The sequence below is a fragment of the Neopelma chrysocephalum genome, unplaced genomic scaffold (assembly GCF_003984885.1).
Source record: "Neopelma chrysocephalum unplaced genomic scaffold, ASM398488v2 Primary Assembly neopelma1_227, whole genome shotgun sequence".
Lineage (NCBI taxonomy): Eukaryota > Metazoa > Chordata > Aves > Passeriformes > Pipridae > Neopelma > Neopelma chrysocephalum.
Window position 1 is genome coordinate 18,584 of NW_020897889.1, and position 13,815 is coordinate 32,398.

Below are 13,815 nucleotides of genomic sequence, written 5' to 3' on the forward strand. Positions count from 1 at the left end.
CAGCGCCCGCCAGAGCCCGCAGGAGGCGGGCGCCGCGCCAGACCCATCAACGGCGGCCAATGGGCGGCGGGCGCGCCGCTGACTGGCGGGAGGCGCCGCCCAATCGAAGGAAGGCAGCTGGGGAGGGGGCGGGGTTTGAGAGGCCGAGCCGGGAACCTGCGAGACGGGGCGTGGCTTGGGGCGGGAGGGGGCGGGGCTTGGCGGAGGGCAGGGGCGGGGCGGGAGGGGGCGGGGCCGGGGGGCGGGGCGGGGCGGGGGGTTGGTTCTGTCCGAGGGAGGGGCGGGGGGTCCTCGGGGGTGTCACTGCGTTTGAGGGGGATGCAAAGGAATGGGGGTCACCCCGTTTGAAGGGGGGGTCGCTGGGCGGTGGGGGGGTCGCCCCGTTTGATTGAGAATGAGCCCCGATCGCTGGGGGGGGTGGTGTTATATCGTTGTGGGGGGGCCCGGCCCGGGGGTCAGCACAGCACAGCAGGCGGGGGGGGCTCGGGGCTTCCCTCTGGAGCCACTCCCTGCCAAACACCGGCCGAAAAGGCTGTTCTGGCAAAAACATCTCCGCGCGGTGACACAATTGCTCAAGGGGAACATTTCCCCTTTTTTTCCCCTGGCACGACTTGAGCGATTTCCCGAGCGGAGCAGTGGCCACAGCCCAGGGCCGGTGGGACACCCTTCACCTTCCCGACAGCAGCAACTCATCCCTGGAGCGCAGTCCAGGATGCAGGACCAGCCTCACGGAGCCGCTCGGGGAGCCCCCGGGTGTCCCCGCTGCCCTGGGGACCCCCGTCCTGGCGACCTGTGCACACCGACCCCGTCCCTGCCCTGCCGCCTGTGATTTGTGGTTGGACAAACCCTGACGAGGGGAAGCTGCCGCCTCCCTCTTTCCCTCTGTGAGTGCTGGGAAGCCGCTCTGCTCAGTGTTTCTCACTTTCCGGGCTGTGCTCGTCGCGGCACGTCTGCCCTACTTTCCTCCCCCGAGGAGCGTTTATCCGACTAAAGGATTAGTGGGTCTCCAATATCGCAGAGGAGCAGCAGCAAGGCTGAGACACGGGGGACGAAAAAGTTGGCTTTGGACCTTGGGAGATGCTCAGAGCGGGAGTGATGTCAGGGTGGGGAGAGGTTCAGATACTCCAGGCTGCCCTCAGCTTCCCCCAGACACCCGAACACCCTGGACAGACGGGATCATGGTGTCCAAGGGGTCCCATTTCCCAGAACTGAGTGTTAATAGTTGAGTGGGGACAGCGAAGAGGCAGCAGCCAGGCTGACGGTGCCTCAGCTCGGCAGGGTGTCCAGCTCGGTGACAGCCAGGCTGTTAATGGCCCAGTCTCTGAGAACCAGAACGCTGCAAACACACTGGAAGCTCACTGCCAGGTATCAGTTGTCTGTGTTGCATGTCAGGCAATGGAAGCAGCAGGGAAGGAAAGCCAAAAATTCGTAGAACCAGTGGTCTAGGGAAGATTCCAGCTCCAGCCTAGCAATGGGTTGGGCCAGTTGTTCTTCTGTGACAGACAGTGATTGCTGGAGGAGTGGGGAGGAAATCTTTCTTTCCTTTGTGGTTTTGGTGCTCACATGCAGCATGGAGCATTGCACTTTTAAGCCTTCCCACGCCAAAGGGAGTTTTAACACCAGGATCTGCAGGAAGGTGCTGTTGCTTTCTCCCTTTGATGCTGTTCCTGTTCCCACAGGACCCCAGGGACTGGCCCTGGTGGGTAATGACTGGAGCACACCCAGGGGTGAGCATCCAACCAAGGAGTTAAATGGCATCAGGAGGAGCAAAGCTGGAACATGTTGGATGCAGAACCTCCAGGGAAGGACTATTGTCCCATGCTGAGTTTCCCACACCTGATAATGCCACATCCAGTGAGTGGCTGTGTGACAGGAGGGAGAGGAGGGTGGCTCCTTGCTGATCTAACTCTGAGTTACTGTTACTCAAGAGCTTTGGGTAAATTGGGCAGCTGTTAGTAATTCATTTTGCAGTGGTGTAAATTCCTGGAGCTGCCCACGCTCTTTGTGCTTGGCTGGCTATTGCCTCTGTCCCTCCATGGGCTTTATCCTGAAACCACCTCACCATAGTGACTAAATATTTCTTTGGAAGAATGGGTTTTTCCCCAGCTGACCGTATTCCATCATCATTTTGAGCTGCCTCCCACTTTTCCCATTTTCTCTTTTTTTCTGTTGAGCCATCCTTCTCATAAATAGTTTGAGAGTCTGTCAAATTTGTCCTTTCACACTGGGCAACCCTCAGAGCCACAGTGGAACATCATCCCAGAGGCTGCCTGGTGATGCCACTCTGGGGATCCCACTGACAGCACCCCAGACTGTCACTGCTGGGACAGAAGTCCCTTCACAGCAGCAGCTCCAGTGACCCCAGAGGGGCCCCTCATGACCCCCCCACACCCCGGGCACACCCTGCAGCTCTCACTGCAGCCACACACCGAGCCACCTGTGCACTGTGAGTAGTCCTCAACAGGTAGCAGGGGTCCTGAAAGCCCCAAATATTTTCTTAACTCTGCTGAAGAGCTGTCAGCACGATGCCATCTGCTTTTCTTAATAAAACTTGTTATAAAAAAACATTTTTTAATAAATAAAACTCTTTTTTTAATAAAAACTTGCTCAAAATGGTCACCTAAGATGCTGCAGCTTGTCCTGGGAGCCTCAGCCCCTGCAGTGTCCCAGGATGCAGCTGCCTGCCTGGGATACTTGAGCCAGGATTTTCTCTTCCCGCCCTCTTAGTGGGATCTTAGTGGTGTCCATGAGTACCCTCAAGGAGCCACCCCAGAACACTCTGCTTGGGAGGTGTCCCTGGTAAAGGTGAGGGTGCAGAGCCATGCCAGAGACATCCACGAGAAGCTCAATTTGTACTCAGTGCTCCTGAGCTCTGGTGGAAGAGCTGAAGCTACTGGGAGGACTGGGAGAGTCCTGGAACCCCCAGTGTCTGCCAGGCACCCATCTGGAGCCAGGGTCAGCTTTGAAAGTGTGACCCTTGCTGGTGCTGGTGAGGCTGAGTGCTGGGCCGGAAGTGCCTGGAGACCGTTGGTGGGTGGAGAACTTGTCCCTTGCTCTCAGTTTGCTGTTCCGTGGCTGTGTGGAAGGTTTCAGATCTCAGTGGAGCCTTGCCAATTTGCCTTTTTTGTTTGATTGAGGTGCACCAGCACTGCGGGGGGCCTCTGGCTTACCCACCCCAGCACCTCAGTGCCACTGATGCAGGGGTTCAGCCCGTCCATCCAGGCTGGTGCAGCTCTGTGTACACACAAACACCTTCCCTTTTCGCCAAAGAGTGATTTGGATTCCACTGTTAGATAAAAAAGGGCTCAAGGCTCCACTGTCATGTCTGCCAGCACTTGTTCCTGCTGTTCAGAGAGAGCTCTGAGCAGCAGGTCAGGGCTGTTCTCACTTTTTGGGGACACAAACACAGCTGGGATGGGACATTGGTACCAGATGTACAACATCACCTTGATCTACCCTGTGAGATTCCCAGGTCAATTTGCTTCTACTGAGGCACACGCCAGCCCCGTGCCACCCCCAGGCTGTCCCGCAGTGCTGCTGGTCCCCAAAGCCCCATCCCACCGAGTCAGACCCCGCAGCCTTTGGCCTTATCCCATCCCCACTCCCGGCATGGCCCCTCCACACTCGCAGAGCCCGCAGCGTTCCTTCTGCCGGCTATCGCCGGGGTCTTGCTGGGGTGGTATCGAAGCCCGGGGTGGCCCATCCCGCCGGGAGCTGCTGGTGCAGCAGATCCCGGCCCCCGCAGGACCCAGGGCCGGTTTTTGGGGAGCAGCAGCGCTCGGTACCCGGGTACGCCCGTGCTCGGCAGCCCGTGCTCGGCAGCCCGTGCCGCTCTCCCGCTGTCGCTGGAGGGAGCCCCGAGGCAGCTCCCAGATGCTGCCACGAGCTGCAGCTCGAGTAGTTGTTAAAACAGAAGGAGCTGGAGGATTCCAGGGGGGTTTCAGATGAAAACAGAGAGCCACAACCGGCTTCTTCTGCAGAGGGACCTTGAAAGGGGCCCGGAATGCCACGTGCTCCAGTGTGGGACCGAAGGTCTGGGGCATGGGGTGTGGAGGCTTGTGCAGCAAAACAGGCAAGACTGAGACACACAGGAAAGCAGCAGTTGTGATCCCTGGGATAGGCAAGATTTGAGTATTTACCAAACCCTGGCTGGCCTCTGGTACCCACTGCATTGGCCACCAGCACCTCCTGTAAACCAAATGCACCACTAGGAAGCAAACCCCAGTCTGCCAGAAAAACCTGGCAATGAGTAAATGCAGCAGAGCTCCTTCACCTTTGATGCATAAAAAACACCTCAGTCTCATCACTTCAGCATCCAGACTAAAACACGCCCCAGTATCTGCTGGGGCACTCAGGGACTAAGCAAGTTTTGAATTAAGCAAATGGAATATTAAAAATGTATCTCTGAATGCAGGAGTGAGCAGACAGACAGTGCAGAGCTGGGTATAATGGGCTGTTTGCACAGTTGTGCTTGGGGCTATCATTAACCCTGGGATTCCCCCCAGGGAAGCAGGACAGACACAGGAGCTGGGGCCACATTTGTGTACATGGGGTATTTATAGAGCTGCTCAGGGGACTAGAGCAGCCTCATGTCGTCTTCTTGCAACGAGCAACTTTTGTCTCCTTTTCTTGGTTTTCTCCAGCTCCAGTATATGGGAGCTGGAAAAAAATATCCATCTGGCATTGTGAGCACTGCTGGAATTTACCCCCTTCATCATCTTCAAGGCTCCTGCACCATCCCCAGTGCATTTGATTCCTGCATCTGAAATCAGCCCTCAGAAGTTACAATAAAGGCTTTTGGAGATGGCTACACACATGAGGTACGAGCAGGTAAAGGGCTGCTGGTTAGTGGGGCTTGTCCTGATCAACTCTGACTTTAGTGGGCCTGGATCATCCAGACCTCTGCTCATTTTCAAAGGTTTGCCACAGGCTCTTCCAGCCACCTAGGAGGAATAGCCCCCTGGTGCAAAGGTCTGCCACCAGGGAATAAGAAAATCCAGCTCATCATCACTTATAAACTTGCTGCCACAAGGCCTGATTTCCAGAAAGAAAAGAAATTTAGAAGTCCATAAACTTCAAACAGACTGAAAACTGCTGCTGGGCACTATAGCAGGGATTTATCTCAGAGCTCTACAAGGGTACAGCTGAAAATGGAGGCCAGAAAGGAGTAAAGTGCCTCAGTCACACTTCCAATAAGAGAAATTTCCAAAAGCAGAGCCCTCACAATGCTCCCACACACCTGCTAGGGGTAAACCATCAGGCAAATAATCCAGGCAGGACAGTTACAGGCTTGTTTTTATTAAAAGACATCTTCAGAAAAGATATTTTAGTACAAAAAAAAAAAAGTTTAAAATACACAAACTACACTTGCTTTTCTTTCCGGCGTCAACATTTATAAATTACACCACATTGTTATTAACACTGCATTTAAATATGGAAACAAATTAAAACAAGGAATTCATCAACAGGATCCAACATCCTACATACAACTCTGTACAGTATTTAGCAGCTAGGAGCTCTAGCACAGTAGTCAATATGACTTCAAATAGGGCAGGATGCTTGGGAAGCCCCAAGACTGTAACTTGGCCCGTAACAGTTTTTGGGGACCTGTTTGGCCACCTCTCCCCCAGCACCCACCCTGAAGGCAGAGGTGATGCTGCACATCAGGGTACTCACCTGATGGTGTGTGGCTTCTGCAGAGAAATGCTGCTGTCCCCTGGCCTTTTAGTGCTGGGACACACACGTGGGACAGTGCCAGTCCCTCTGCAAAGCACGAGGTGTCTGGTGGGAGAAGGCAGCCCCCAGGTTCACAGGGGCTGACAGTGACAGTGTCCTGGCCAGGGACAGTCACTGCTCCGTACCTGTGCTGTCCCACTGCTCATCCCACCCCTCCCCAGCAGCACTTGCAAGCTCCAGACACAGCCCAACAGGACCTGGCCCTCATACAAGCAGCTGCAGGATCCCACCCATCATCCTCAGAGCTGGAAGTGGTTTTCCCAGCTCTTGGCAAATTCCAGCACAGCCAGAAACACAGGTCTTCAAAGGGAAGGCAAATGAGCCTGAGGTCTCCTTCTGCAGGGGTGACCCTCAGACCCCCCACCAGACCCTGTAGCTCATCAGGGCTGCACAGATGGAGCTGCCCAGGGCTCACTGCCCCCTGCCCTGGCAGGGGACAGAGGCTCCAGGGGCTCTCACAGGAGGGTACGTGGGACATCATTTGGGAACAAGAGTGAAAGATGGGACACAGCAAGGCTCCGTACCCAGCGTTGGGGTCCAGGGCAGTGAGACACTTCATGTGCTCCCCCTGCCCCTGCCACAGGTCATCAAAAAAGTACAGAAATGTTAAGACAGGACAAAAAAAAGCACCAGACAACTTGCTACAGCAGCACGTGGCAGGTCAGGAGACCCTTGTGCATGCTCTGGAGGTTGATCTCCCTGCTGGTGGCTCCTCTTCAGATTTGGGAGTTCTCTTCCAGGGGTTTTGGCAACATGGAGCTGTTTTACTTATAGCAAGGAGCTGTGTCGTGCCACTAAAGGGCTGCTAACCGAGGGAGATCTCCTCGGGGGGCTTTCCAGGGAGGGGGTTTGTTTTCTGTAAACACCAAGTGATGGAGCTCAGGTCCGTGCTCCGCAAAGAAGGTCCAAGTCTCGAGTGGCAGCATTAGCGCTCTGCTTCCAGTGCTGCAGGCTGGATTTTCATGGTGGTTGACTTCAGTGGGTAGTACCTGCCCTTCCATGTCTTCCAGAAGATGCCCTGCTTGCGCTCGTGCCTCTGGCGGGGGATGGAGCGGAAGTACTTCCCATTGAGGTTGGCGTGGCCACAGGTGCTGAACCACCAGCCACCTACCAAGGCAACACAGGCAATTTCAACCCACAGCGATTCCAGACAGAAAACAAACCCAGGCAGCTCTTGCCCCCATTCCCCCACTTTTCCAGGGCTTCAGGACCTCACAAGACCACCTCACGCACAGTCGAGGCATGTCCTGCACTGGGAAACGTTTTATAGATCCTGTGTGACTTCAGGATGCATCTGCAAACCTCTGCTGCTCCCTCTTGTGTGTAAAACCCCCTCAAGCCCTTCCCCAGCCCCATCTCAGGTGGGAAGTCTCTGCTCTCCTTGAAAAGGTTCCAAGCAAGGTGGCAGCCAGCAAAGCTGTTGCAAGGACAGATGCTTGGGCCAAGACCTGAATCATGAACCGCCTCCTCCCTCCTTTCAGCCTCCCTCCTGGTTCCCTGCACAGCTCCTCCCGAGGATGCAGCTGTCCCAGGGAAGCTGGGGATGAGACAGGTTCAACAGCAAAGGGGTCCAGTGCCACAGGGCCCCTGTCCCACTCAGCCACCACCAGGCAGTGGAGGGCTGACAGCGCACACCACTGGAACAGAAGAGCTTGTACTGACCTGAGAGGTGTTTGGCACAGTTTGTGTCAGCTTTGAGGTCATGGTCCCGATCCCGAGTGGAGAAGGGCAGCTGCCTGAAGTCCCCGATGGCATTTTCCAGCTCTCCAGACAGAGGCCCCAGCAGGTTGAGCATGTAGGCTGTGCTCTCACCACCAAGGCTGAAGACAAACTGAACCACCTGCGAATTACCCTCCCAGTCTTCCAGCTCGATCAGGAGATTGTATTTTCCCTCTTGGACAAGGTGATGTATCTTCTCCAGGCCCAGCCAGAAGTCACCTGAAATAAGACCCACGGCATTGGCTGCAGGAACACAAACATGCTGTGCAAAGCAGGCACGTGAGCAGGCTCCAGAGACAAACAGGGACAACCCAGGACACTGCAGTGTTTGAATCACTGTCTGGCACCTGCAGGACACAGCAGGAAGATCAAGGACCTCCACTCTGCAAGCAGTGTCCCCCCTCTTCAGCCCACAGCTGAAGCGTCCCCCCTCTCCCCAGCACAGAGAGCTCCAGGGGCCAGCAAGGGGAATCACTTTTGCTGAGTTGCCCCTTATCACACAGTGAGAAGACAGACACCATCCTCCACCTACCACGGAGATCTCCAAAGCCATTCTTGTAGGCATCCCACAGCTGGTCGAAGTCCACAGAGCCATCTGTGCGCCTCTGGATCACTGTCCAGCCACCCTCTGTGGGCAGGGAAAACACAGTCATTTGGGGTTACCCCTTCAAGAGCACCCTGCCAGGCACAGCGGGACACCCGCAGGGCTTTACCTGCGGTCATGTCACAGTAGACCTTGAAGGGCTGAGATCCCACGGGCTGCACCTGGAAAACGCCACTGCTCTGCTGCCCAGCCAGGAAGAGCTGGTGGCAACCCTCTGGGAGCTCTGCAGGGGAAGGAAACAGCAACTGGTCAGATGGCCCCAAGCCCCACTTCATCAGCAGGTTGCTCCTACCATGGCCCCGGCACTTGCAGCCCTGGCCACGAGCCCGGGCAGCTGTGCAGGGCAGGGGAGGCAGCTCTGGACACGCGCTGGGGACGATGGCCCCCGACTTCAGCATCTTTAAACACTGTGACCCTACACATCTTCCATTTATCCAAACAGAGTTCCTTGGGCTTCTATCCAAGGCAGAAGCCAGGCGTTGGGCCAGGCTGGGGTCACCTCAGCTGGAGAGCAGGGATCGAGGAGGGACTGGGATGCTCCCCAGCTCCCTTGCAGGAGCAGCCCGTTTGGGCCACAGTAACGCCAGGGCCAAGCATCCCCATCCCACCCCAAGGCTGAAGCAGGCTCAAAGGGCCCCGGGGGCAGAAAGAAACCCCAAGTCCTGACATCAGGAAGGCACGTGAGCATCTCCAGCACACGACCTCCTTCTCCCAGCGACTGTGATGGCCCCAGCCAGACATCCCACTGGGCAACCTGCCAGCAGCAGGCACAGCGCCAGGCTGGAGTGACCCTTTTTCTGAGACACACTGACCCGGGCAGGGAAGGGGTGGATGGACTCTGGGAGCAGCAGCTCATTGCCTGAGTGGATTACCCAGGGTGAAGCCACCCCCCAGCTTGTCCCCTCCATCCCCAGGTTGGTTGGGCCCCCACCCCTCCTTCTGCCCTGCGGAGACTTTGCCCGGAGCTGCCAGCGAAGCACCATTTCAACAGCACTGATAAAAGTCCATCCAGGAACCACCACCCATCCCAGCACTTGGGAGAGACGGGGAGCGGGGAACCTGTTACAACACCACAGTCAAGAGGCCACAGAAGGATGTGCAGAGATCCAGCCCCAGGCTGCTGAGCAGTCAAGGGGCTCTTTGTCAGCAGAGACAGGTGCCCCCATCACCCCCAGACAAAGGGGGTCTGTTCTTCCCCCACCAGGGTGGATGGGTTGTGGTGGATCACAGCTGCTGCCAGCATGACCCCAGACAGACGAGTGAAGAAACCTCAAGACAAGCCCTGGGCTGTGCTGGGGTGTTGGCCACCGCCACAGCCCCCCATGGGAGTCCCCTCATGGTAACAACCCCAGGGTCAGGGCTGACACCACAATCCAGAGCAGCAGCAGGGAGAGGGCCCCCCCCCAACAGCCAGGGGCTTCCCTGGGGCCAGATGGAGGGGAGAAAATGGGGCCTTTGAGCTGCCAAGAGCAAAAGCAGCCCATGCAGGGCATCACCCCCTGCCCCATCCTCTCCGAGTGCTGGGGAGCCCCAACACTGCATTGTGGCAAAGAGCAGAACCTCAACTGGAGAAAAGGTCAGGGGGGACCCAGGGGACAGAAATGTGACACCTGCCACCACCTTTCACCCATTTCCAACATATCCCTCCCCTCACCCTTCCCTCCCACCGTGAACATTCCCCTCCTCAGCAGGGGCAGCCCCTCTCCCACAGCCAGCACGGCTGGTGGTCGCATCCCTCACACCCCCTGGGGCCAACACCAGCACAGGACTGGTGCCACCATCAGTGCACCACGGGACAAGCGTGTGGCCCCAGCCCTACCCTGAGCCCACAGGCACTGAGGGTGTTTTGCATGAAGGATCTAAACCACACAGAGCCCCCTGCACTGCCAGGGCCGAGTGCATCCCCAATATCCTGCTCTCTGGCTGAATGCAGGCAGGGAAGCAAACAAGGCTCAGGGGAAGGAACATCCCAACCAGAAGCCCCCGCTCACATGGCCATCAGCAGGGAGGTGCTGGAGGGTGCTGGGCTCACCCAGCTCCTCACCTCCTTTCCCACTGCATCTTTCAGCATCAATGGGAAGGTGCCAGGGGGATGATTAGTGGTCCCAGCGCGCAGAAGCCAAACCCATTCCTGCCTGTTTCTCATTTCTGGGCCCTGGCCACACTCCCTGCACTTGATCCCTGTTCTCCTGATGCCACAGGGACTCTCCAGCAGCTGAACGAGATGCAGCTGCTTGAACAGCCTCCTCTCAGTCTTTTTGTTTGAGGAACACGCTCGTTAGTTCCAGTTCATGTTGCACATCCGAACGGCACCAGCAGAACAACAAGCCCTCCTGGCTGCTCCTGTGTTTTCCTTTCCCTCCCCCTTTATTTAGCCGAGCAAGACAACAAGGTTGGAGCTGCCCCAGGCTCCGTGTTCACCCAACAGGATTTGCAGCTGTGACGAGGGTGGAGAGGGAGGTCACTAACCTGGGATAAACATCCATCCTCAGGGATTGGCAGAGCATGCCTGGAGCTGTCTGCATCACCTCCCCCTCTCCCTCCCCAACCCCACCCCATTATTTTGGAGTCTCAGCGCCTCGGGGAGAGCATGAGCAGGGCTCTGCCTTTCCCCTACTCGGCCGGCTGCCAGAAAGCACAGGCTCTGCCCAAAGACGTGATCCTCTTTCTGCAAGCGATTAAACCTCTCACTCTCCAGGCAGCTCCGAGCCTTCAACTTTCACATGCTTGGCCCCGCGCCAGCCCTGCCCTGAAAAAACTTGTGTTCGCTGGATGCAAATAAAAGGGTCTTTCTGCAAGGGCTGCTGGTGGAGTTCATCGCCGCTCCCCCGGGCCGCGCCGGCACCGGGCTCTGCCTGACAAAAGCCGGGGAGCTGCCGGCACAAGCCTCTGCAGCGCTCACCCGCTCTGAAAGCGGCCAAAAGCCCCCCGGGCAGAGGGCACGGGCCGGCCTGTGCGCTTCAAGATTTGCCAGAAAACTCAGTTGACTTGCTAATGAGAGGAAGCCGATTTGTTTTCTGCGAGTGATACCAACAACAGGGATTAGGCAAGAGAAGGGGAAGCTCACAGCGGGGCGGGAGGGAGTTGGAATGCCCGGGGTGCTGGAGATGCTCAAGGTCTCCTCATCAGGGACAGCTCAGCACTGGAAGGTGCTGAGTACTCCCAGCATCCCTGGGAACTGTGGGCCTTGCATCACAAACATTTCTGTAGCCAGCACTGCCTACATCTGCCACCAGTAAGTAGTAAAGACCCCAACCCATCTCCCTGCACCCCACTTTCATCATAACCTGAGAGTGGAGCTGGAGGTTGGACTAGATGACCTCTGAGTGTCCCTTCCCACCCAAACAATTCTGACACACTGCTGCAGGCAAGTGACAAAGCAGAGCTGGGAAAAGAACAGGGGAGAGAAGTTCTGAGAGTTTTCTGTCTCAGTAGTGCTGCTCTGACCAAGGGAGACCCCACACAGCCCCACTGAGCTGAGCACCAGGAGGAGTTTGGAGCACCACATCCCACCTCTTTTCTTGTCTGCATCGTTTCTGCAGCCCTTTGTTCTTCCCACCCAGCTTTCAGGCACAACGGTGACAGCTCTGAGGTTCCACAGACAAATTACCGTGTGTTTTCCTATACTATCCCTGCTTCAGGCCCCAGCCAGGAATTCCCCGTGACTCCTCACCCTGCCTGGTTTGTTTTGCTCCTGCTGAACATCCCCAGACAGCTGCACAGGCAGAGCCAGCACCGTGATTCAGCTGACACAACATGACAGCAGCTGCTCCCGGCCAGCAAACCCTGCGGGGACACCAGTTCCTGTCTGGAGGGAGGCTGCAGGACACACTGCAGCTGGGGACACCCACTCTGCTGCCCTTTGCTCTGCAAGAGCCCCTCCAGCCCTGTCACCAGCAGAGAGGATGCTCCAGGCAGAGCCAGGAGCTGCAGGTACAGCATCCACTCGCCTGCTCCGGGGCACATTTCCTGTGCTGTGAGCATCCACTGCAACTCAGCACCTTCTGCTAAGCACAGTGCAAGCTGGAGCACTTGTCTTCCATGTACAAGCCCTAAATATGAGCCAAGAGAGAGGGACACACAAGTGTGCAGCTCTCCTCTCCAGCCAGGGCTCCCTAACTCTCCTCCCCTTCCACAGACAGAGAAGCAGATCCTGCCTGGGTGAAGTGTGAGCAGGTGAACAAGAGTTAACTCCAAGGAGCTGAGACCAGGCGTGCATTCACCCCCCACCTGCCAATCCTCTTCGACAAATACCTGCTCACAGGCTTTGCCTGCTCCCCACTGCATTCCTAACACAGGGCAGGAAAAAAGCCTCCTAAATCCTTAAATTCCTGCTGGACTAACACTGGCCCAGAATGCAAGGATTCTGCCTGTGCTCCCATACTCTGGCCGTACTCCCAACCTCCAGTTTTTTAAGCAAATCTCACGTCCTGGCTCAGATCAAGTGAAACTTTTGTTTCCAAAGGGTTGCAACTGCTGCAGGTTTGCTTTGGGGCAGATGGGCAGGGTGGCACGGGCAGATACTCACTGGGTGTTGGCACAGGCTCCCCACTGCCATTCTGGTTCTGGCTGGTGAGGTTGAGGCTCTTCTTCAGATTTATCTTCCACTTTGGAGGCTGTGTTTTGTTGTGGTGTAGGGGGATTAGTAGATTGACCTAAAAAAAAAAAATAAATGCACAAGTCAGAACAGTTTTATCTCGGCTCGTTTTCCACACTGTTACTCAGGGGAGCTGGTCGGCCGCACGCCAGCCACTCCCTGTGGCCAGAGCTGGGGCTGAACTTGCCCAGAAACCTCGAGGAATAGGAGACACCCGGTCCTGGCAAAGCCAGAGATGACTGTGGTATTTCACACCCATGCTAGTGAGTTTATTCTGCAGATAAATGCAAAGGCAGAGCCCAGGAAGGCTGTTCCCATCCACCAAATTCCTCCTTTTGCTCCATGCAAACTCCCTGGGAGCTTGCAGGTTGCTACCCTCACATCAACACTGCAGCACAAGGACCAGGACTGTGGCCCCTGTGGGGTCCCCAAAGCCAAGGAGCACCAGGGTCTCCACAGTGTGTGGGGCCAGGCTGGGGGTTGCAGCGCAGGATGGGAGCTCACCTTGCTCTGCAGGCTTTTAATCTGCAGGTTCTGCTTGTCCAGCTTGTACTGCTGCTGCTTGATCTTCTGCAGGAGCTCCTCAATCCGCAGGTTCTGAGCGTCCATCAGGGACTACAGGGGGAAGAACCAGGTGAATCCCGTAGCTCCGGGAAGCTCCGGCCATACCAGACTCCCGGGAGAGTGCTCCCAGTGCCCCCAGGACTCCCTCCTCTCTCCTGAGGCTGATCCCAGCCCACAGCTCCCTGTCCTGCATTGGTTTTCCCCGAGGGCGCTCCCGGTGCCCCAGATCAGGTCGGGTCCGGGGGTTGTCCCACCACCAAAGCTCTTCATGTCAGTGCTAGTGGCAGGGGCGCGTCGGGTCCTCTCCATCCCGCTCCCCTGATCGGTACCGGTGCCCCGGGCAGGGTGGATGAGTCTCCCCGACTCTTCTCCACCCGCTCGGTGCCGGTCCGGTCCCCTCTCTCCTCATCCTCCCCGCTCCCCCTGGTCGGTGGCGGTGCCCCCGAACGGGGTGGGTTCCCTTACCCCGCTCCCCGGTCAGTGCCAGTGCCCACCACTCCCGCTCCATCCCGCCGGATGCCGGTGCGGGTCAGGTCTCCTCCAACCCTCTCCCCCGCTGGATGCCGGTGCGGGTCAGGTCCCCTCCACCCCGCTC

The 13,815-nt window shown here is 57.0% G+C and overlaps 1 protein-coding gene across 1 annotated transcript in view; it reads right to left on the bottom strand.

Moving 5' to 3' along the window:
- Positions 1-5,286: 5,286 nt before the first annotated feature.
- The window catches only part of ANGPTL4 (angiopoietin like 4), a 9,105-nt gene continuing 576 nt past the window's right edge, over positions 5,287-13,815 (bottom strand). Inside the window, exons 2-7 of the mRNA XM_027703444.1 lie at positions 13,161-13,271; positions 12,588-12,714; positions 8,169-8,282; positions 7,988-8,083; positions 7,399-7,674; positions 5,287-6,843 (exon numbers count right to left, since the gene is read on the bottom strand). Coding sequence (XP_027559245.1) covers positions 6,662-6,843; positions 7,399-7,674; positions 7,988-8,083; positions 8,169-8,282; positions 12,588-12,714; positions 13,161-13,271 — 906 coding nt within the window. The 3' untranslated portion in view covers positions 5,287-6,661. The remainder of the gene's footprint in view (positions 6,844-7,398; positions 7,675-7,987; positions 8,084-8,168; positions 8,283-12,587; positions 12,715-13,160; positions 13,272-13,815) is intronic.